General features: G+C 38.0%; 3 protein-coding genes across 4 annotated transcripts; 2 read left to right on the top strand and 1 right to left on the bottom strand.

Moving 5' to 3' along the window:
- The first annotated feature begins 11508 nt into the window (after nt 1-11508).
- On the top strand, nt 11509-12735 carry LOC131775891 (uncharacterized). The gene is made up of 2 exons (XM_066164957.1): nt 11509-11576; nt 11766-12735. The coding sequence occupies exon 2, from the start codon at nt 11786-11788 to the stop codon at nt 12683-12685; it is 900 nt and encodes a 299-aa protein (XP_066021054.1). The 5' UTR covers nt 11509-11576; nt 11766-11785; the 3' UTR covers nt 12686-12735.
- A 7315-nt stretch (nt 12736-20050) lies between these two features.
- Nucleotides 20051-20659, bottom strand: LOC131775912 (uncharacterized). Its single transcript, XM_066164892.1, has one exon. It carries the CDS (start codon nt 20657-20659, stop codon nt 20051-20053), a length of 609 nt encoding a protein of 202 aa, XP_066020989.1.
- A 266-nt stretch (nt 20660-20925) lies between these two features.
- Nucleotides 20926-23177, top strand: LOC131775910 (uncharacterized). Of its 2 annotated transcripts, none has more exons than XM_066164955.1 (4): nt 20926-21064; nt 21523-21604; nt 21854-21919; nt 22114-23177. In XM_066164955.1, the coding sequence occupies exon 4, from the start codon at nt 22128-22130 to the stop codon at nt 23052-23054; it is 927 nt and encodes a 308-aa protein (XP_066021052.1). In that variant the 5' UTR covers nt 20926-21064; nt 21523-21604; nt 21854-21919; nt 22114-22127; the 3' UTR covers nt 23055-23177. The 2 variants fall into 2 exon arrangements, with proteins under 2 accessions (XP_066021052.1, XP_066021053.1); XM_066164956.1 differs by lacking the exon at nt 20926-21064 and adding an exon at nt 21079-21406.

The following is a 23177-nucleotide window of genomic DNA, read 5'->3' as shown; positions in this document are numbered from 1 at the left end:
TCATATATTAGATTTAAGAAGGTCTAGATAAATTTCTCAACCTATTCTCTATTTTTTATTCTCTTTTATTTTTTAAATGGCCAACTATAAATTCTCTGTGGCTCAGTGGTAGAGCTTCAGGGCGCGGAATCCGCAGGTCTGATGTTCGATTCCTCTAAACGAGAAAAATATTTGTGGGTGTGTTCTACATGATTAAGAGCTTTATTTGATCAGTATTATCGTGTGTGACCATTACGATTAGGAGCCATCAGGTTCAATATGAAGAAACACGGCCTCCTCGTTTTGATTTTGTTCAATGGTAAGGAGCGATGAAGAAGTCCTACAAATAATACACAAACACGACTATGCTTGCTCTAACGGATTAAATTAGCAGGCAAAGCCTGAGCAATGTCCTGATAGCTGACTACGACAGTAAAAAACGTACTTACATAAAAATAAATATACGCAAATAATGTTCCACGACATCATAAGAACGTTCGTATAAACAACACAACATGACCAGCTCTTCTCGCAAATAAAATATATTAAAGTTCACACGGCAACCAGGTGGACAATCAGACATAGTTTGAAGCTACACTGGTTTGCAGATTTAATGAATGTAACCGAAGAAGTTACAATTCATAGACCCAACGTTTCGACACTCCTGTCTAGTGCCTTCATCAGGGGTGATCTAAACGCTGCAACAAGTTTAGTACCGCTGACCGGCTCAGAAAGGAGCTGGTGTCGCCTGTTGTTGGGAATACTGATTACACTGTCAAAAATTCCTGCGAATTTACGGATTTCATAAGAGATAAAACTCTTGACGCTTGTGAAGAATTAGTATCTTTCGACGTTGTTTCGCTCTTCACTAAAATCCCAGTTGATCTTGCCGTTAAGGTTGCGGAGGAAAGACTCAGAGAAGATGCTTCCCTAGGACAAAGAACTTCTTTGCCTGTGGAGGATATTATTCATCTGCTGTCTTTTTGCCTCAAAACCACGCAATTTACATATAACGGCACATACTATCAACAAGTTTTTGGTACAGCTATGGGTTCGCCTGTTTCTGCTGTCATTGCTAACATGGTAATGGAAGACGTGGAACAAAGGGCCTTAGCCACTTCACCGGTTAAACCCTTTTTCTGGAAACGATATGTCGATGATGTTATTTCTGCGGTATCCGGAAATGAAGCGGAGCGCCTCTTGTCGCATTTGAATTCAGTAGAGCCGTCGATCCAATTCACCCTTGAACCTTTCTTGATTTAAATGTGTCTAGAGGGGTTCAGGGTAATTTAGAGACAAGTGTCTACCGTAAACCCACCCACACCGACAAATACCTCGCTTTCGATTCTCACCATCCTATTAGCCATAAAAAGTCTGTAGCCAAAACTTTACTTAGGAGGGCTGATTGTCTACCATCATCACTCGATTCGAAGGCTGAGGAGAGGAAATATGTTTCCAATGTCCTAAAGGCAATTGGCTATACAAAAACTTTTCTCCGTAACTGCCAAAAACCAGTTACAAATAGTAACGCTTTTGATGAAAGGGAACCAGCGACTGGTTTTGCTGTTATTCCTTACATACAGGGTGTTACTGAACCCATCAAGAGAATTTTGAATAGCCACAACGTTAAAGTTGCTCAAAAACCTTTTCAGACTTTGGGGCATATTTTCGCCAAACCTAAGGATCCTGTCACGAAAGAACAACGAACCGACGCCATTTATTCTATTCCTTGCAATGACTGTGATAACGAATACATCGGACAGACCAAACGCCAGTTTGGTACACGGTTAAAAGAGCACCAAAAAGCGGTTTTTCTTTGCAAAAAGGAAAATTCAGCTTTATCGGAGCATACTTGCCTAACCAACCATACAATTGGGTGGGATAATTCTAAAATTATCACTACTAATCGGCGTTACCACCAGCGCCTTTGTTTGGAGGCTTGGCACATTAACTCCGCCCACGCTCCTTTAAATCGTGACGATGGCGGTCTGCTTCCTGACGCCTATTTACACCTCGTCAGAAAAAAGGCCGCTAATTAGTGATCATATAAAAGGACCTCTTGTTGCAGCGTTTAGATCACCCCTGATGAAGGCACTAGACAGGAGTGTCGAAACGTTGGGTCTATGAATTGTAACTTCTTCGGTTACATTCATTAAATCTGCAAACCAGTGTAGCTTCAAACTATGTATGACCAGCTCCTTTCTGAGCCGGTCAGCGGTACTAAAGCCCGGGCGGGCTGCTGTACACAGGTACAAGTGTTTCCCCCAACACTTCGTCGTCTGGCTGTCTCCCCCTCGCTTTGCAGCAGAACATATGCAGACCAAAGTGGAGGATTTTGAAGCTGTTAAAAATTGCCAATGTATGAGCCATTTCTGCCGTCCCTAGTTAGCGTTTTGATGTAAGGCTCAACAACACGATGAAACAGGTTTCGCATGAGGTTTGCCCTGATCACTTTAAGGGACTTTGTAAATTACCAATCGTTTTCCAAATGAATACCCGTTAATTGTGATCACTAAGGTGCTCAGTTTCCGACTAGACTTCACTGCCATCTTGTGTAGTGATATAAATCGCGTAAATAGAAATGTCATTGTCAACGAAACAGCGGTCGTATTTAAGTTTGTAACACAACTTTTATATCCATGCGACCTTTGCCACGCGATAAGGATATTCCGGCTGAAATTAAGCTGGTATGAGCGCGATTCATGACGGTAATAATAATGTATGTAACATTAGGCAGAGGTGAAATAAGGACTGGACTATTTTTTGGACCATTTTTTGGACCACTTTTTTGAACCATTATTTGGTCCATTTATCGGAGGGGGAGGCACACCATTAGAACTCAGGGAAGGGTGGATACAGTCTATCAGTACTGAAGGAGGGGTGGGAGGCATGGTGTTATCACTCAGGGAGAGGTAAGAGACGGACTATTACTACGTAAGGAGGTGTGGGAGGTGGTTGAAATAATAAACGCTATTGGTCAATAGAGCTTTTACTCGATCATATAAATTATTTTAATCGGTTTTTCGACCTACTTTTTGTATGTCAAAATTTTTACGCTGGGCCGCGGCGTTTCTTCCTTTTTCTGTCATGCGAATGCGAAACTACCATTTTAACACTAAACTTTAATTGCTGTTGAAAATATCGCGTTTACGATCCTTCACTGTTGAGTTATGCGTGTGGCTGTTAAGTCGACTTGTGCACCATCAGTTAGTTGCTTCGCGTTTCCGTTTGTTTATACAGTATATACTTACCAAATTTATCTATCTTCCTTTTGTCATTGACCTTATCCGACAAGATTATGGAATTTCTGGTCCTTGGCTCTTAACTTAGCAGCATAGAATTCACAAGCGCTATCGCAATTTTAACGTTTATACCTTTACTATAAAAAATAATTGTTGGTACAATCGTACAAAGTAATCCTCTCTCTTTTCAGATACACAATTTCCCCCTTTTTGTTACATTAAACACGCGATTGAGTGTCATGTCACGCATTCCCCTTCATACTTTGATGATTTAAACAGCACAGCTTCAGCGCTGGATAATTTATCAAATAACAGCTTTGGCTTTTATAACTTAAGAGCGCAATTTTTCTTTCACATAGCCACTGCATTGATTCATTAAATCCACACAAGTGCAAATTACAGAATTACCTTTTTCGAAAATTACAGATGAGGTATTTCCCTTTCCTTTCGCAAATTACCGATTTGAGTTAATCTCACAAAAAAAAACTTTTTCATTTTGTTTTGTTTCGCAAATCAGGTTATCTCATAGTTAACAGGTCTAGCCTTTTCGTTAGTAAAGGCGATAGCGGCTTTTTCAGTGATTGGTGAGAAAGCTCGCATTCATCCGAGAATTAGCCCGACAAATTCGGTATCTTGGAGGTGTAACTGTGCAATCACAAGATCAATGTTCACCGGGGAAGCCCAATGAAACAATTGACGGGTTGTATAAGTCTCGGCAGGACAGATCGAATGATCTGCAATTTAAACAATTTCAATGTTGTAATAACTTTACGCTCAATGATTTTCGATCACTGTTCGTTCTAGGAAGATAACTCATTTTGCATTTATTGTTTAACGAAAATAACTATTCCCAAAGGTGCGAACAAAGTGTGTGAATCAAGAGTTTTGTTATCGCGCGGGAGTTTTCATGGAGTACGCCCACTCTTCCGTTTTTTATCTTTTTTTTTTTTTGCATTAATTAGCGGCTTAAGTAATGCAAATTGCAGGAAGAGATTATTTATCACGTTTTGCTATTATAAGGTCAATTGCTACCGGCTCTGATACTTTAGCGGTACTTTTGAATGGTAGCTTCTTGCGAAACTGTCATCTTGTCGAACATTGTGAGGAAATTTCTTCCTCCATTTGTGCATACAGCATGGGATGAACTTAAATATAGAAATTTATGGCAGCTCCGCTCTCTTGCAAGGCGCATTTATCAAGAAACAAAGACTCCCTCTATGAAGCTCATAAAAATCAAATACATAAGGAGCTGGGTCTTTAAAGTACACAAGGTAATATGACAATTCGATAGATAGATAGTTTTATTAAAATTACCCTGTAGCCCGAGGGCTGAATTACGATAATTTTTACAAATGTAAAACGTAAATTAATTATAACTATTTATTGTTTTTTCAGAGGGCACGGTAACGAATCTTGCAATCTGATTGGTTCTTTACCCGGTCAGTATTTTCCTATCTCTGCCCACGGGCCACGGTAACGCTTTCTTGAGTCGCCGAGTACATCACAACTTTCGTTGTCATTTTTCATAAATATACCTCGTTTTCCGGCTGGGCAGTATTTTTAAGCAAACACGTCGGTCACTACCTCAAGCCGATAAATAACTTATGAATCCTCCCTTTTCTCTCTATCAAATCACTTTGGTTGACAGAAAAATATTGGTTTCAGAATGAATTTGTATAAACAATAGTGTCATTACGTTGGTTGACAAGCGGCCTAAAAACCGTCTGCAATTAATTTTAATCGTTCACAAAAAGTACCCAGAAAGTTGAAATGTGAGGTATTTGGTTACAGTTAAACTGAACGATGGAACTTTCATTCATTTAATATCTGAATTTTCTCGAGCAATTTGTTCATAGTAAAAAAAAAGCGAGCGAAGTTTTAATTTAAGTTCTACAACAAATATACGCTCCTGGTGAGTCTTTCCAATTCCGTTCAATTTGGACATTTGTACCTTAAATTGCACAACAGAAATTGAAGGAATTGAGAAAAGGCTGCATTAAATTCCCTTGTGTCTCGTTGGAGTGTGCCGTTCGAATTTAGTTTTTGTGAAGGAAAGATCAGAGTTAAACACGCCATTACAGCAAACAAACGAGCAAACTCCCACAACTTCAAAATAAAAAATTGAATTTACTCACAATTACTTTCCTCGCCGTTTACTTAATGAACAGAGGTAAATCTTCGTACATGAATGAATGGTCGATGAGAGTAAATAATACTTTCCGTTAGATCATTAACTGATTTTTAAGAAAACATTGTCGTGACAGTCCTTGCCAAACTAGTTCTGTTGGTTTTCAAATGTTCCTACGATTTTTTTTTCTTGTGCGCTCTCTAATTGACAGGTGTCAGATTGTGACAGATACTTGTAAAAATAATGTTTCAAAGTTTGTTTGGAAGCCTTTTAAATCACCTTTATCGTTACGGAAATGAAAATGTTTCGCTGAGGAATCTCTCTTAAATTTGCATCACCTCTATTTTAACTACCATTTACTCACTCAAAAATTGTTCAGTTTATGGAAGATCTTGCCGTATTTACGGCCATAAGTCATTCGGGTTCTATCGGAAAGAATTTCGTCAAGTTTAAAAACAATAAATATGTTATTTACCGGCTAAGGGTCGGTCCGTATGGTGAAAAACTGTGACCTCGGTCTTGAAAATGCTGCCCTCGGCCTACGGCCTCGGGCAGTATTTTCAAGACCTCGGTCACAGCTTTTCACCATACGGACCTCCCAGCCGGCAAATAACATATATAAATTATATAATGATAAATTAAGAAGGTTAATTCATAAGAATTTGACAATAATAAAGCTTATCATTATGTAAACACTAAATTTATCAAGATACAACTAAAATTATTCAAAATCAGATCAATTAATATATATGAGTTGCACAAGGACGTGCTATCGGCAATGGCTTACAATAAAACTGTCTCTAAACGATTGGTTTTAAAACGTGGGACTTGGAACTTGCGATTTTTCCGTGTTCGCAACGTGCCAAGGTAAGGTGGCGGAAGTAGTCGATAAAGCATTGAGTTGCCAATCCCCTGTCTCCTGTCATACAAGGTAGGAATGTTAAAAACTTCTGAAGCCTCTCTATAAGATAAATCATTAATGCTTATTATGCTCGCTTCTGCAGGCGTGCTAACTGATCGGAGAGATATTGCGGTAGAGCGATATGAAAGACTGGACATTACTGTTTATTAGTAATGCGTCAATTATTGTTTATCGATAACAGTAAATACAACAAAAGGTGATATAACAGGTGTTGACAGAAAAGTTATCATTACCCATTTCCTCACAGCCCACACACTTTAAATTTATTTGTACAATTCGGTTTTTTCCTCGTTTTTGCATAATATTTTGAATTGGCCTGCAGCTAGCACACACTTGTTTCAGAAATTGGAAAGACATTTCGTTTTCTCTCGAGTCATTGCAAAACATCGAAGTCGTTTTTTCATTGTCTTTGGGAAAGCTTAATGTAATTTGCGAAACGAAACAAAATGAAAAAATGTTATTTGTGAGATTAACTCAAATTGTTATTTTGCGAGAGGGAATTGCTTCATTTGTGAATTAGAAATCTGTACTTTTCGAAAAAGGTAATTCTGTGATTTCCACGTGTGTGGATTTAATGAATTAGTGCATCGGCTATGTGAAAGACGAATTGCGCCATTGAGCCATAAAAGGCAAACCTATTATTTAACCCTTTAACTCCCCAATCAAATTTGTAATTCTCCTTGCTGTCAACCATACAATTCTTGTAAAGTTAGTCCAGAGAATTTAGTATTGGATCCACCAGTTATTCCCAAATTGATATTTTTCTTTATTCTCGTCCCTTATCTTGCTGATATTGTATTGATATCGTAAGTGGAATGTGTGATATGACATTTAACTTTAAGCCGCAAAACTGTGTATCTGAAAAGAGAAGATTGCCCCGTACGATTGTACCAACAAGGTTTTTATAGTGAAGGTGCAAACGTTAAAATTGTGATAGCGCATGTGAATTCTATGTTGCTAATTAAGGGCCAAACACCAGAAATTCCGTCATCTCTGTCGTCTGATAAAATCAATGACAAAAGGAAGATAGACAACTCTACTAATGATATACTGTCCATACAGAGGGAAAAGGATCAAAAACGCGAATTGGTCATATCTTCAATAACAGTTGAAGTCCAGTGTTTCGGTGGCTGTTTCGCATTCGCATGACAAAAGCCCAGCCCAGCGTAACAGCCCAGCTCAAAAATTTTAATTTTGGCAATAAAATAGTCAGTCTAAAAAAGAGTTGTATGATCCAGTAAATACTCCATCAATCAGTAGCATTTACTTCTATAACCACTTCCCACCACTCCTTAAGTAATAACAATCTGCCTCTCACCCTCTCACCCCTCCTTAAGTACTGATTGACTGCATCCCATCACTCCCTGAGTACTAATGGTGTGTCCCCCCCAGATAAAGTGGTCCAAAAACATATTGGGTAAAAGAAAAAGTCAAAAAAATGATCCAAAAAATAGTCCAAAAAAAATAGTCCAAGGGTCCAAAGGTCCAGTCCATATTTTATCCAATGACTGTAACGTTATAAACGATAATAAAATAATTGTTTTACTAGATTTTATGCTCATTTTCATTATTACTATTATCATTATCACAATTATTATTATTATCTTTATTTCAACAAGGGAGATGTGAGTGCAAATTCATTTCTTATGAAAAGCTCTAAAGAAATCTTTAGTCAATCACTCCACCTTCCGAGGGTCATCCAAATCATATCGTAGTGTGTGCTTTTTTCAGCTATTGGCTCCAACAGGAGGCATCAGCTGAATAACTCTCTTTCTTCATATTGAATCAGGTAATTATAGTCTAAACCGTTTTAGGTGCTGTTTAACGTATTTAAAATGTGTACCGACTAATTCGATAGCTCTCCACTATAGAAACTAATGCAATAATGCAATTTTCAGGACAAGCCAAGCATGACAAGCAGCTATATATAGTTTTGATAAAGGCGACTCGGGTTTCAACAGTTTTCCATTTGACCTCCAATTCAAATGATTTTCATATATTCGCACTCGTGGATTCATCACTTCCCGAGTTTATTAAGAACCAACATAATGACCAGCTCTCAGTTGTATCGCAGATTAGGTAGGAGAACGATGAGGGTTGAAACTAAAAAATAAAAATTACAAGTAAAGGTGAAGAAAGACAGCCAACTTAAAATGACGATACTTACATTGTTACGATTACTCATAAACTGGATTTGACGTGAAAACACTGTCCGAAGACGAAAAGAATAACGTGAGTACTGTTCGAAAGCGAACTGCGACTAGCGCGACTACAGAGAAAAAAAAAGGCCTCCTGAACAGAGAAAACTTAGTTTATATACGCAGGAAAAACTGAAATTAATGTATGCGAAACGACTACCTGAAAATGTAATCGACGCCAATAATAACGAATGAAACAATAATAAACGAAAGTATGCGATATGGAAAAGAAAATAAACTAAATAACCAGTGGAAAAAACACTAATTGAGACAACGTGAAACAGCAACAAAAATTTTGGGAACACCCTATAATTAACAATATACAACATTCCACGCGCTAAGATCTTACACAGTCGAACCTGTATCAAGCGGCACCGTGTTAAGCTGTCACTCTGTATTAAGCGGTGAGTAGTCAAAGTCCCGAATTTATTTTCTCTTAATCACTGTAATTTTCCCCTCAACTGATCACTGTAATTTTTCCCCTCTACTGTCACCTCTATTAAGCGGTCACCCTTTATTGAGTCCCAGTAGTTGGTATTGTCCACCACCTGTATTGAACGGCCACTGAAAGCGGAACCGCTCAAATAAACTAAAAATAATTTTTGTAGCGTGATTGAATCCTGATTTCTCTCCCGAAATCAATGATTATGTCAATAATATGTTTGGGTGAGTTTTTGTACACGAGTGGTTAATTATGGCATGAAATTCATCGTTTCTTATATTCCCCCAATTTTGTGGAGCCTATGTGAGTCGGTCAACATGTATTTAGCGATAACCTCGTTTTTTTTCGGTGGATGACCGCTTAATACAGGTTCGACTGTATCTTGCTATACTTCTTACCGGCGCAGTATCACAGTTTCTCAAGAAATTTCCCCCTTATTCATCTTCATTATTCATTACTTAATTTTAAACACTTTTTAGAAAAGGTTATTTCCACTCAAACATCATGCAATCAAACGAAGATCACAGCTCAAACATTATGACAGCAGACGACCATCGAAACATCAGCGCCCCAGATGAAACTACTCCACCGACTCAAAGCGGCAGAGAATTGAGTTCACCATACAAATACTGCCGATATTTCTTCCCTCGGTGTTTCGGTTTAATAGGCTATTTTCTCTTTCTCTTAGTTGAAGTGGTTACGTTTATTTTACGCATAACTTACTTTTGGCTCACGGTGATTCCACTGTATTCTTGGAAAGTGAAATGTGCAAAGGACTTGACTCATGATGGGTAAGCATCAAACGAAACATCTCCAGACTTCTACTTGTCTTTACCGGTGACGAAGCTATTCAACCAAAGCTCAAGAGAAATGTTTCATGCATTTGATATCGCTTTTAAATCTATAGAAAACATTAAAATGCTGAATTCTTCTGTCAGTTATTGTGGGAACACTACGGTTTGTTAATTTCTCCATAGTTCTGAAGAGGCTGATTTATATCGCAAAGTTTTGGACTCTGATACTTTTTCTTATGCTTAATTTGTCATCTGACGTAATCAATATAACTTTGGAAGTCTTAAAAGATGAGTGTAATGGTAAGCATGGTAATTTTACTAAGTTGAGCATTGCTGGAATTGTGATTGAAATGCTGAATGTTTGTACGATGACGATAGTAGTTCCAGTTCCGAACTAAGTTACGTGTTTAACTGCTTAACATATATTTTCTTGCCGAAGTGTTTGTGTTTTTTCTTTTTTGTTATCACAAACAGTACGTACTTCTGGATCGACCCGCTTCCACGAGAGAGACGAGAGACATACCTCAATGGCTGATACGATCCACCTGCAACCTAAGATTTCACCACGAGCATCTGTTGTTCATAGAGAGATTAAAAGTTGTAACTACCTTTGATTTTATGGGAACATTAAATTGCAGCTTTTTTTGTGGTTGGATGCTCAAACGCAGTGTCAAAGAGCGAGAACTTCTTCTTCATTTCCAGTCGCGGTAACAAGTCAAAAACAGAATCAGAGTTGCCACAAAATCAAAAGTGAAGCCTGTTTAGCGAAAAGCGCAGCTTTCTATCGGCTCAAGCGGAATAGTCAAAGTTCAAGAATTTCTCTTTTTTATCTGTCGCGGTCAAAGAAAAAAAAATCGAAAATGCGCATTCAAGGGAGACTTTACCTTTTCTACCTGTTCTTTGCTCCGGCTGTCATCTATCTAACTTTCTGGAAAAATGAGAAATTTACCAGCCAAGTTCAGCTTAATTACCTTAAAACAAAGAGGCAAGGGCACCATCCGTTATATTAAGCCTATGATGTAATGAAGTATATTTGAGCAAACTTTTTCAGAGGAAGTCCCGGATTGGATTTAGTTTCACTTTGATTTTCAACAGCTCAGGAAGAGCAAAGGCGACCTCATTAATGGTTCTCTTCGCTTCTTGGAAAATCATTTAATTTTCTGCAGATCAAGGCTTTTATTTAAACGAGACCAAGAGGTAAAGTGCAGCAATATAAAATATTCAGATTACTTATGCCTCAATAGAGCTGAAGTTCAATCAGACTGCAACCCAGACAACCAAAGCGGAAGGAATGGTATATCCGATTGGTACAGTCCTATTTCAGCTATTTCGCTCATATCATAGTCGCATGAATAAGAATAGTTTATTGGATAATCAATACGAAATACTCATTTTGTTTAATTTTCATGACGTGACTCAGCGGTGGTATGATCAGGGGTTAAATCAAGAACTGAAACGAAGCAGGGTGAAGTTTCGTGCATGAGCACGAAGGCAAAATAAACAATTCAGTTTCTCCAGGCCAACAGACAGTAAGTAAGATGAAGCTTCGAAGAGGAATTCAGTCGTGTTGAAAACCTCCAAAGTACCGTAATATCCTCTCAGAACGAAAACCTCGGTGTACTTGGACGGTAGAAGCGTGTCTCGAAGCTAACATTGTAGTAAAGTTGAGCTAATATCGTCATGGAAAGGGATAAACAAAATGTAAAATCGTCAAATTAATAACCTAATTGTGAATTTAGTATTATTTATTATTAGTATTCATTTAACCATTTCTTGATTTCTTTGTTCTTTTTATCGTCTTCTAGAACTTCTCCGAACATATTGACTAAGCTGATTTGGGTTTATTCTCACTGCACAGCAATTAGATTTCGGTAAGTGCCAAGGGATATTTCAGTGACATATCGACATGTTTTGGCGTATCTCGGTTAATTACGATTCGAGTATTGTCTCTGTCATGGTCTACTGGGTAGCGTTTGAGATTAATGTGACCGTTTCAGTCAGGATTGTCTGTAGTTTTCATTTTCGAAGGAGTTTCTGATGAATTGACTTTATCCACCCAGACCTAGATTCCCCAAGAACCATGAATGAGACGGAGGAGATGGCCTCGATGATATCAACTGAGATGGAACCAAACCGTCAACGAAAGTGCACTTGCTGCAAGCCCTCCCTCGGCCGGATGATTTTCATGATTATGTATTTATTGCTTTTGCTGGCTGAATTAGTGGTTACTTTCACTTTCATTTATTATTTTGGAAAATCAATATCGCCCGTTTTCACTTTGGAGAGTCACTTAAAAACCACGAATGTATCATCTAGCACTAGAAATGCCTCTCACCTATTTCCAATACAGCTTGTGCGCTACTTCGGCATGACAGAATCTTACTCCAGACTGATTATGGCCTTAAATTGTTTGGACACAGTGAACTGTTGGATCTTTCTTGGAGCAGTTTTCATATCTCCGCATTTCACCGGCTTCTGCCCTATGATGAAAAATCTTATTCGTTTGCCGAAATTTTGGACCTTTCTATTTGTATTTGTGCTCTTTGTCATAGGGGATGTTATTGAGAGTACAAGTTCCTCAATCGTCGCATCCGTATACAAATTTAGAGCTATGGTAGTGGTTTGCTTTACGTTCTCCCTGAATGCGTTCTTTGTAACAATGATTCTTGGAGTTTTGAACGAAATGAAAATCTGCCATATGGCACCGGGGCAAGTGCACTTAATATTTAAGGGGGCACTGATTATCTTCTACTTTCGATTGCTTGTATATTTGATTAATACAATACTTTATTTAGCTGTAATCTTATATTTAATCGCTGGAGTGAAGGATAGCTATTGGCGGAAGGGAGGTACGTTTACAACCTGTGTAAGTAGTTTTCTTCTCTTGCCTTTTTACAAAAAAGGAACTGAACTTGTATGTACAAAAATATTTCATGACGACAAGTACATTATAGGGAAGATTAGAGGCCCTGAAAGATAAAACAGTGATGTAAATAGTACCATCCAGGCTGTTTAAAAATCATCGATAACTTTCTCTTTAGTCAGTATAAGTAACTGTTTCTGTAGTTCTATACATTGTTGTAATCATACGGTCATAACATTTGATTATTAAAAAATCATGTTTTGCTAAGATAAAAAATGAAGCAAACTTTTCTCCATGCAAAATTAAAATTACACGCGAAAGAAGAAGCCTCTAAAATGTACCTCGCTGACAACGTATTTCAGTCGGTTGTACCCAACTAGTATCTGAGAGTAGGGTTTCGAATCCGTTCGAAGCCTGAGTTTTTTTCAGGCTTAGCTTATTTTCACGTTTGCTTTCATGACAGCTAACCAGCGAGGATCATTGCTCTAACTGGTTTTTATTCGCAGGTCAAATGAACAGTATTTTGTATGCAAGTCAAAGAAAACAATGCAAGGTTATGTAAGCATAGCAACATCAAAGTATAGTCTGTACCCCACTCCACCAGGTATCATCCCATTTTCTGCTGCTTGAAACGACGGAGATGATTTGTAATAGCTTTGAGTGAGGTACTGTCTAATGAATGGGAAAAAGCAAAAGAGACTCTCAATGAAAGCTGGTAATAAACATTTGTCAGCATTACGTGACACTGAAAGGTCATTGATACGCTCGTTTCAATGTATTAAAATTCTAAGATGGCTCCGAGGCTGGAGGAGGGGAGGGGGGGGGGGGGGAAAACAAAAGAAATATATCATTCATCCCTCAACCTCGATGTGATTTCTTTTCTTTATTTCCCCAAGCCTCGGAGCCAAGTTTTAATTTTAATATTTTTAAATTGGTTTACTGAACACTCATGCGCTTACTTATATTTTCTTCGCTGCGAGAATCATTTTCCTCTCGTGGAAAACTCGGTCAGCGACAACAATAGAGACAACAGCCTAAATTCTTTCAAAAGGAGAAAGAACTATAAAAAAGGCAATACTCGTCCTTATATATTTGATGTCGACGTAAGGTTCGTTATTCGAAAGAAGAGCTTTTCGAGGAAGTCGAGGATATATTGGAGGATTTGTCTTTGAATAACGATTTGCGGTGATAAATGGTAAGTACTTTTTCTCCTGGGCGCTTAGTAAAGTTTAATACTTCCGCCGTCAAGGGCTTTCTTTGCACACACCGCAACGGCTTTCTAAATATAACGATGGAAATTTTTCAAAGATTCTTTAGTACGCTTCAATTAAGCCACCTTAAAAAACCTAAGTAGATGGAGTGTTGATCTCCAAATTTTGGTAAAATTTTGAGATCTGTTCATGTGAGACGGCAGTTATACCTAGTTATTGAAATGTCGTCGGTCGCAAAAGCCGAAATCCTGATGGCCAGGCTGAAAAATGTTCGCATTTTAAAAAGGCCTTGAACATGGAAGAGAACCTCAGAAACGACAAAACGCAAGCTCGAAACTGAAATTCCTTGTGCTCGAAAATTCCTGTTAAGTCATAGACTTTTTTTCAACTTAATATATCCCAGAATGCAAATATTAATGCCAATATTGAAATAATCGTCTTTCAATTTCACGTAAGAATTAACCTTCCACCGAGTTTCACGATAACTGAATGAAAAGTTGAGATAGCAAATGGTCAACGTTTGGATGAATCTTTACATCGCATATTGAAAAATTTTTTTGTAGAAGGGAAAAACTCTCAAAACTATTCAGCAAAAGTTAATAGGTAGAAGAGAACAAGAGGATCAAGTTAGCTCAATTTATCAATTAATCAAGTTAGCTTAGTGGTCCGGGTTCGAGCCCAGGCCGGGGTCATTGTATTGTGTTCTTAGGCAAGACACTTTACTCTCACAGTGCTTCTCTTCACCCAGGTGTACAAATGGGTACCAGCAAATATGCTTGGGGTAACCCTGCGATGGAATAGCATCCCATCCAGGGGGGAGTAGCAATACTCCTAGCCGCTTCATGCTAAGGAAGATTGGAGAGATGAACAAAATTAGTAACATGGCGTTACGTTAAGATAATCTTCTTTATGCGATTATATGCGATCGTGTTTGAGGCACAACCTGCTCTATAGAAATCCACTTACCACGAACACAAACAAGTCATTTTGTCCACCAAATTTTGGATGTTATACCTTGTTTAAATAAATGACAGGCTTACACGGGTGGATGCGATTGGAGAGATTAACAAAATTAGTAACATGGCGTGAAATTTTTGGTTTGTGACGCTTTCACTGCAGTCCCTTTAGATTGGTCAGATAAATTATATATACTCGAAATTTGCTCAACGTAATAACAGCTTTTAAGAGACCCACAACCTCCCCTCCCCCATTACTATCACCAAAATCCCTACCACCATTCCTAACAAATTTCAGAACACAGAAAATATTTGCTCGCGAATAGGATTTTTATGCTTTTTTTCCCCGATTATTAATGTTCTATTATTGTGATAATTGCTGATCTATGTTAGTCACGGGTAGAGAGCGTTGCATGAAGAATAAATTGAAGAATAAATTGTTCTTTGAATCAAACTGGCCGAAATATAAAATATATAGAAATAAGTTGACAACCCTTATTCGATTGAGTAAACAACGTCACTATCAAAGGTTTTTTTGACTCTAACATAAAAAATACGCGATCGACATGGAAAGGTATTAACGAAATATTAGGAGATGCGAAGAAAAGGAAAAAATCAAAAAGAATTAACTTCATTCGTTCTAACGAGCATAGCGTTTTATCAGATGATCCTAAAACGATTGGTAACACACTCAACAAATACTTCTCGTCAATAGGGCATCAACTTGCAACCAATATTCCTGAAGGTAACACTACTTTTTCTGAATATCTTGATCCGCCTTTGCAGAACAGTTTTTATTTTGTTCTAATTATACCGCAAGAAATTGAAACAGAAATTAGCTTGTTGCCATACAATAAAGCCCTGGGGCTTTATTCTACCCCTGTTAAACTGTTAAAACTTGCCAAATCAGTCATATCCATACCATTAACCAAAAGTTTTAACCACTCTGTACTAACTGGGGTTTACCCTGCAAAACTTAAATATGCAAAAGTAATTCCAGTTTATAAGGGTAAAGACGAGACGTTAACTGAAAACTATCGGCCAATTTCTTTGTTATCAATTTATAATCGTTTATTTGAGAAAATTTTATATCGTAGAGTGATAAAGTTTATAGACAAGAATGATATTCTTTATGATTTACAATATGGCTTTCGCAATAAACATAGTACCCAGCACGCGATTCTTGATATTGTGAACACCATACATTCTAATATGGACAATAGAAAGTACTCATGTGGAATTTTTATAGATCTTAAGAAAGCATTTGATTCTGTTAACCATGAGATTCTTTTGACAAAACTTGAACACTATGGAATAAGAGGAGTTATAAATTCTTGGTTTAGATCATATCTTTCAGATCGCCGACAGTCTACTGAAATAGACAAATGCATATCTGAAACTGAAACGATCGTATGTGGAGTACCTCAAGGCTCTGTACTTGGACCCTTGTTATTTTTGTTATATATTTATGACATCCATAAATCTTCCAAGGAATTTAATTTTTATCTTTTCGCAGACGATACAAGTCTAACTTATGCAAATGACAACTTACGTACTCTTGAACTAACTGTCAATAATGAACTTGAGAAAGTAAGCGAATGGCTTAATGCTAACAAACTAACGCTCAACGTCAAAAAGTCTAATTATGTCATTTTTCGTCCCCACCAAAAAAGAATGCCTTTCATTCCTCAAATTAAGATTTTTAATCCAACTTTAAATACTAGAGTAACTCTAGAGATGAAGGACTTTGTTAAATATTTGGGTATAATGATTGATTCTGAACTATCATGGAAGCATCATATTGACTTTATCTGTCACAAAATTAGTAGATCGGTTGGAATAATTGCTAAAATGAGGCATTAAATTCCACGGCGTCTTCTTTTGAATTTATATCATGCACTTATTTCTCCTTATTTAAATTATGGTATCTGTGCATGGGGCAACTGTCCACAGACCTACCTCAATAAGATACTTGTTCTGCGAAAACGTGCTCTGCGTTTGATTTATTTTTCTAAACCCAGAGACCATGCAATCCCTTTTTTTATTGAATCAAACTGCCTTCCTTTGCAGTCTTCGTTCTTTCAACAGTTAAACTATTTAATGTATGACGTTCATGCTAAGACAGCTCCTAAAAGTCTTCTCGATAAGTTTGCGAAAATCAATACAGAACATCATTATAATACGCGATTATCTGCAAAAGAATGCTTCTCTGTCAAATTCTCTAGAACCGAAAAAATGAAAAAATCTTTTACTAGAATCGGTGTGTCTATTTGGAATTCTATTCCACTTTCTGTTAAGACTCTCAACGTTTCTAATTTTCGTAAAAAAATTAAATCACTACTCCTTAATGTTCTAGGTAATGAAGATAATTATTTGAATGTTAATTTTTTAATAGAATATTTTGTGAAGTTAACCTGATATATTGTATATACCTCTAGTTGTAATTTTAGTCTTTTTCAAATAACAAAATCCTTTGTACTTGAATTTATATGTAAGGTGTTTCTTTCTGTATGTTTTTGTATTTCTTCTTTTCTTTTTTCTTATGTTATTTAATAACGCCTTTAGTTAAAGTCTTGTCCTGCCTAGATTAGCATTGTAGCTATTTGCAGGACATGAAGTTTTGTAAACCTTATATTTCTTTAAATAAATACATGAAGTGAAGTGCAAGATGCGTGACATGCCTGGTTAAGGGGTGCGAGTATTGCAATGTATTGAAATCTGTCATGGTCTACTGGGTAGCGTTTGAGATTAATGTGACCGTTTCAGTCAGGATTGTTTGTAGTTTTCATTTTCGAAGGAGTTTCCGATGAATTGACTTTATCCACCCAGACCTAGATTCCCCAAGAACGATGAATGAGGATGTCATGATTATTTGTTTCTTCAATAATTTATTATACTTCTTTATGCAAGAGTTAACAGAAATGAATGGGACTGATTAGCAAGGGCAGCAGTCCCACCCCCTTTTTTCTGTACTTGCATTTCAGAAGGGATATGAGGTGCTGATTAGCAAGGGCAGCAGTACCTCATCTCCCTACATTGTATGTAATTTTCGTTTGTTTTCTTGTCTTTAAATAGCACCTTCAACTGATTTGCAAGGGCAGCAGTTCACATTCTCTAGTCTTTTATAACTATATGTGTTGCCATGTAATTCGTGGGCTGCATTTCCCTTGGGTGGGGCGGCAGCATGACCGGCGTCATGCTGCTTTGGCGTTGTTTTTCAGCCCTCACCTTTACTGGGCAAGCTATTTTTCCCAGATTCAAATATTTTGGGTAATAATTGATTCAGTTTTGATTACTGATTAAACCGGCTTTGGGCCTTTGCCCTCAGCCATTTTTACTCCAGACCAATGTGTTTGTGTGATTTTTATGTGCCCAGTAAACGAACCCGGGAGATGCAGCCCAGTATTTTGGTTACTTAGCAAGCTGGATAGGGGGAAAAAGCATAAAATATTTTACTGGATCAAATTCCTTAAGTGAAAGCAAAAGAAGGAGGCTCACCGTTGAAATTGTTCAGAATTTATCTCTCCTTGAAATGTTACATCAAGGGAATTTTTGAGAAGTTTAGTCCTTAAGCCCGCATTATGCTCGATGCTGTGACTGTATTACGGCCAAAATTATGCCGGTGTAATTTATCTGATGCTACCCCTTAGTTCCGTCACGCAGTACGTTCTGATGGAAAAGAGAAAACACAACGCATGAAAAAAAAAAAGAAAAATACATGAAAATAGCTGGAAAGAAGAACACTCCAACACTGCAGACTTGTAGCTCTTTAATATAGCTTTCCATATTCGACACAAAGGTTTCATTTCCTTACCCTTCAAGTGTTTTTGTCTCATCCTAAGCTCAGTTACCGAGGTTGAATCCCAAACTGAAGACGTCGTTACATGGTAATTTCATCAGTGGATTTTTTCAAATGATTCCGTTGACGCGTTTTAAGAACGAAAGACTTTCATAAGGCTATCGTAAGGCTATCGTAAGGCTATCGTAAGGCTATCATAAGGCTATCATAAGGCTATCATAAGGCTATCATAAGGCTATCATAAGGCTATCATAAGGCTATCATAAGGCTATCATAAGGCTATCATAAGGCTATCATAAGGCTATCATAAGGCTATCATAAGGCTATCATAAGGCTATCATAAGGCTTTCATAAGGCTATCATAAGGCTATCATAAGGCTATCATAAGGCTATCATAAGGCTCTCGTTACGGATCCTTGGGTTTCTTTAGCTTGACTTCAAAGTTATATATTTTTAATATTGTACAGGAATCGCTTCACAGAAGACGTGTCAATAGTTGAAAGGACATTTTTCATTCAAGGACTGCGTAAGTGGTGTTTTTTCTCCAATTTTGTTTTATAGTGGTAATGTTTTCTCCAAGTTTGTAGTATCCTAACATTTTCATCAGTTCATAGATCTTCCATGCACTTTTGAGTTACAAACAGCTGTGTACGCAGCGTTTGAGAATCGACTCCATCTGTACTAATATTCTTTAATCAATCTACTTCTCATATGAGCCGTGACGTCTCCGCACAAGGCTTTCTTGCCTGCCCTTTTCCAAACTACATGCAGATGCTGGATCATGAGAATATCCCTGAGAGATAAAATGGACGCCCACCTATCATTCTGGTGACCATGAAAGCGCATGACCAATTTTCTGTTGTGTTTACATGGAACGTCGTGTTTCAGAACTCAGATCAGTTCCTTTACCTCACTTCAGCTCCCTCCTATGATTGTGGTTTTGTCTTAGGACAAAGATATATAATGACAATTAATATATATATATATATATATATATATATATATATATTTATTTATAAATTTACTTTGTGTTGTTTCTTTTCAAGCAAACATGCCAACAGATGCAGGTCACAGCTCGGAAAATTCTGAATACACAGCAAACAGCTTCCCTGCCGATGAGGACACACCGCTAGTAGGCGAGGCCAATTGAAAAAGTCGCCAACACAGACTCTGTGAACAATTCAACTGTCGCCATTTCTTTCTTCGCCTTTTTTTATTGCTTTTTTTGGCTGAAGCGGTTTTGCTTATAATAATCGTAAAACTTGCTCTCGTGAAATATTTTGGCAGAAACTCCACTAATACCCCTCAAGAAGACTTAAGGCCTATTTACACGGCACGACTTTGTCGCATGCGACAAGCTTACGACAGGCCTACGACATGACTTAAGAGTCGTAAGCGAGTTGTAGGTTTGATTTACACGAAACAATTCGTGTCGTAAGCCTGTCGTAAGCTTGTCGCATGCGACAAAGTCGTACCGTGTAAATAGGCCCTAACAAAACATTAGCAAGTCCTACTGTTAGATAGTGTTCAAATTCAATAGCTTTTGCAAATTTGAGTCCTTTGCAAATCCTTCTCGATCATAGCGCTGCACGCAAAATATGGTTACTACCCTTTGTTGTTTTGTTAAATAAACTATTTGAAGCGGCGTAGTTTGTGTAACAACAACAATTGACTTGCCGCTACAACTTTGAAGCACGCGACCATCCTCGGGGATTTTCTCGAAGTGCCGCTTCTTGAGAAAATTCTCTCCTTGAAACCTCGCGGGAGACCAAATTTTTTCTGCAGCGTCGAGCCTTTGGAAAGTTAGCGTTATTCTCTCACCATTCTTGGTTGTGTCCGCGCTTCCCCCGTAGCCTTGTACTAAAACCCAGATATGTTTAAAGATTTGAAATGGCATAAAGAGAGTGATGGGCGCCATAAGACCGGTCATTCTAGAGCGAGCGAGCTTCGCATTAATAGAGAGCCCAATCTCCTTAAGGAAGCCATCCACCAGGGGACCTACAAGCTCCAGCTTGTTGCCTGTGAGTTCTTCCAACACGGGATCAAGGTCTCTCATCCCGTAATTAGGCTTATTTTCTGCGAAACGAACCCTCCTCAACCATTCTTTCTCCGTGGAGAACTTCATCTCTACGGAGCTGGTATTCCAAACCGGTCTCCTCTCTCTGTCTCATCCTCCATGCCGTAATGCCCTAAACAGAGTTTGTTTGATGCGCTCGTGCTGTCATTATTTGCCGCCATTTTTGAATAGGCCTTTACTTTTCGTGCTAACTGCCGCTGACGATTTCTGCGCCAGCGCGCATCAGAGTTGCGGGAGGAAAACCCTTGGCAACCGACAATCGTGCATATGATGTAATGAACTATATTTGAGCAAACGTTTTCGGAGGAAGTCCCGGATTGAATTCAGTTTCGCTTTGATTTCCAGAACAGCTCAGCAAGAGCAAAGGCGACCTCATTAATGGTTCTCTTCGCATCTTAGAATATCATTGAATTTTCTGCGGATGAAGGCTTTTATTTGAACAAGTACCAAGAGGTAAAGTGCGGCGATAGAAAATATTCAGATTACTTATGCCTCAATAGAGCCGAAAATCAATCAAACTGCAACCCGGACAACGAAAGCGGAAGGAATGGTATATCCGATTGGCACAGTTCTATTTCAGCTATTTCGCTCTTACCATAGTCGCATGAATAAGTGAAGTTTGTTGGATAATCATCACGGAATACTCATTTTGTTTCATTTTCATGACGTGACTCAGCGGCTTTATGATCAGTGCGGCGATAGAAAATATTCAGATCACTTATGCCTCAGTAGAACTGAAATTCAATCAAACTGCAACCCAGACAACCAAAGCGGAAGAAATGATATATCCGATTGGTACAGTTTTATTTCAGCTATTTCGCTCATATTATAGTCGCATGAATAAGTGTAGTTTATGGGATAATCAATATGAAATACTCATTTTGTTTCATTTTCATGACGTTAAAATCAAGAACTGAAACGAAGCGGAGTGAATTTTCGTGACATGAGCACAACGGCAAAATAAACCGCTCAGTTTCTCCAGGCCAACAGACGGTAAGTAAGATGAAGCTTCGAAGAGGAATTCAGTCGTACCGTAATATTCTCTCAGAACGAAAACCTCGGTGTATTTGGACGGTAGAAGCGTGTCTCGAAGCTAAGATTGTAGTGAAGTTGAGCTAATATCGTCGTGGAAAGGGATAAGCAAAATGTAAAATCGTCAAATTAATAGCCTAATTGTGAACTTAGTACTACCTTTTCAGTTAATCATTTCTTGATTTCTTTGTTCTTTTTATCGTCTTCTAGAAATCTTCCGAACATATTGACCAAGCTGATTTGGGTTTATTCTCACTGCACAGCAATTAGATTTGGGTAAGTGCCAAGGGATATTTCAGTGACATATTGACATGTTTTGGCGTATCTCGGTTAATTACGATTCGAGTATTGTCTCGGTCATGGTCTACTGGGTAGCGTTTGAGATTAATATGACCGTTTCAGTCAGGATTGTCAGTATTTTTCATTTCGAAGGAGTTTCTGATGAATTGACTTTATCCACCCTGACCTAGATTCCCCAAGAACCATGAATGAGACGGAGGAGATGGCCTCGATGATATCAACTGAGATGGAACCAAACCGTCAACGAAAGTGCACTTGCTGCAAGCCCTCCCTCGGCCGGATGCTTTCCATGATTATGTATTTATTGCTTTTGCTGGCTGAATTAGTGGTTACTTTCACTTTCATTTATTATTTTGGAAAATCAGTATCGCCCGTTTTCACTTCGGAGAGTTACTTAAATGTATCATCTAGCACCAAAAATGCCTCTCACGTATTTCCATCACAGCTTGTGCGCTACTTCGGCATGACAGAAGCTTACTCCAGATTGATTATGGCCTTAAATTGTTTGGACACAGTGAACTGTTGGATCTTTCTTGGAGCAGTTTTCATATCTCCGCATTTCACCGGCTTCTGCCCTATGATGAAAAATCTTGTTCGTTTGCCGAAATTTTGGACCTTACTATTTGTATTTGTGCTCTTTGTCATAGGGGATGTTATTGAGAGCACAAGTTCCTCAATCGTCGCATCCGTATACAAATTTAGAGCTATGGTAGCAGTTTGCGTTACGTTCTCCCTGAATGCGTTCTTTGTAACAATGATTCTTGGAGTTCTGAATGAAATGAAAATTTGCCATATGGCGCCGGGGCAAGTGCACTTAATATTTAAGGGGGCACTTATTATCTTGTGCTTTCGATTGCTTGTATATTTGATTAATACAATACTTTATTTAGCTGTAATCTTATATTTAATCGCTGGAGTGAAGGATAGCTATTGGCGGAAGGGAGGTACGTTTACAACCTGTGTAAGTAGTTTTCTTTTCTTGCCTTTTTACAAAAAAGGAACTGAACTTGTATGGACAAAAATATTTCATGATGACAAGTACATTATAGGGAAGATTACAGGCCCTGAAAGACAAGACAGTGATCTAAATAGTACCATCCAGGCTGTTTAAAAATCATCGATAACTTTCTCTTTAGTTAGTAGAAGTAACTGTTTCTGTATTTCTATACATTGTTGTAATCATATAGTCATAACATTTGATTATTAAAAAATCATATTTTGCTAAGATAAAAAA

The sequence above is a fragment of the Pocillopora verrucosa genome, chromosome 4 (genome assembly GCF_036669915.1).
Source record: "Pocillopora verrucosa isolate sample1 chromosome 4, ASM3666991v2, whole genome shotgun sequence".
In the NCBI taxonomy this organism is placed as follows: Eukaryota; Metazoa; Cnidaria; class Anthozoa; order Scleractinia; family Pocilloporidae; genus Pocillopora; species Pocillopora verrucosa.
The sequence above is the reverse complement of the archived record's forward strand: the minus strand, read 5'-3'. Positions and strand labels throughout refer to the sequence as shown.

Coding starts and splice junctions, on each gene's coding strand:
- LOC131775891 (XM_066164957.1), top strand. CDS start 11,786: ATGAATGAGACGGAGGAGATGGCCTCGATGATATCAACTGAGATGGAA.
- LOC131775912 (XM_066164892.1), bottom strand. CDS start 20,659: ATGAAGTTCTCCACGGAGAAAGAATGGTTGAGGAGGGTTCGTTTCGCA.
- LOC131775910 (XM_066164955.1), top strand. CDS start 22,128: ATGAATGAGACGGAGGAGATGGCCTCGATGATATCAACTGAGATGGAA.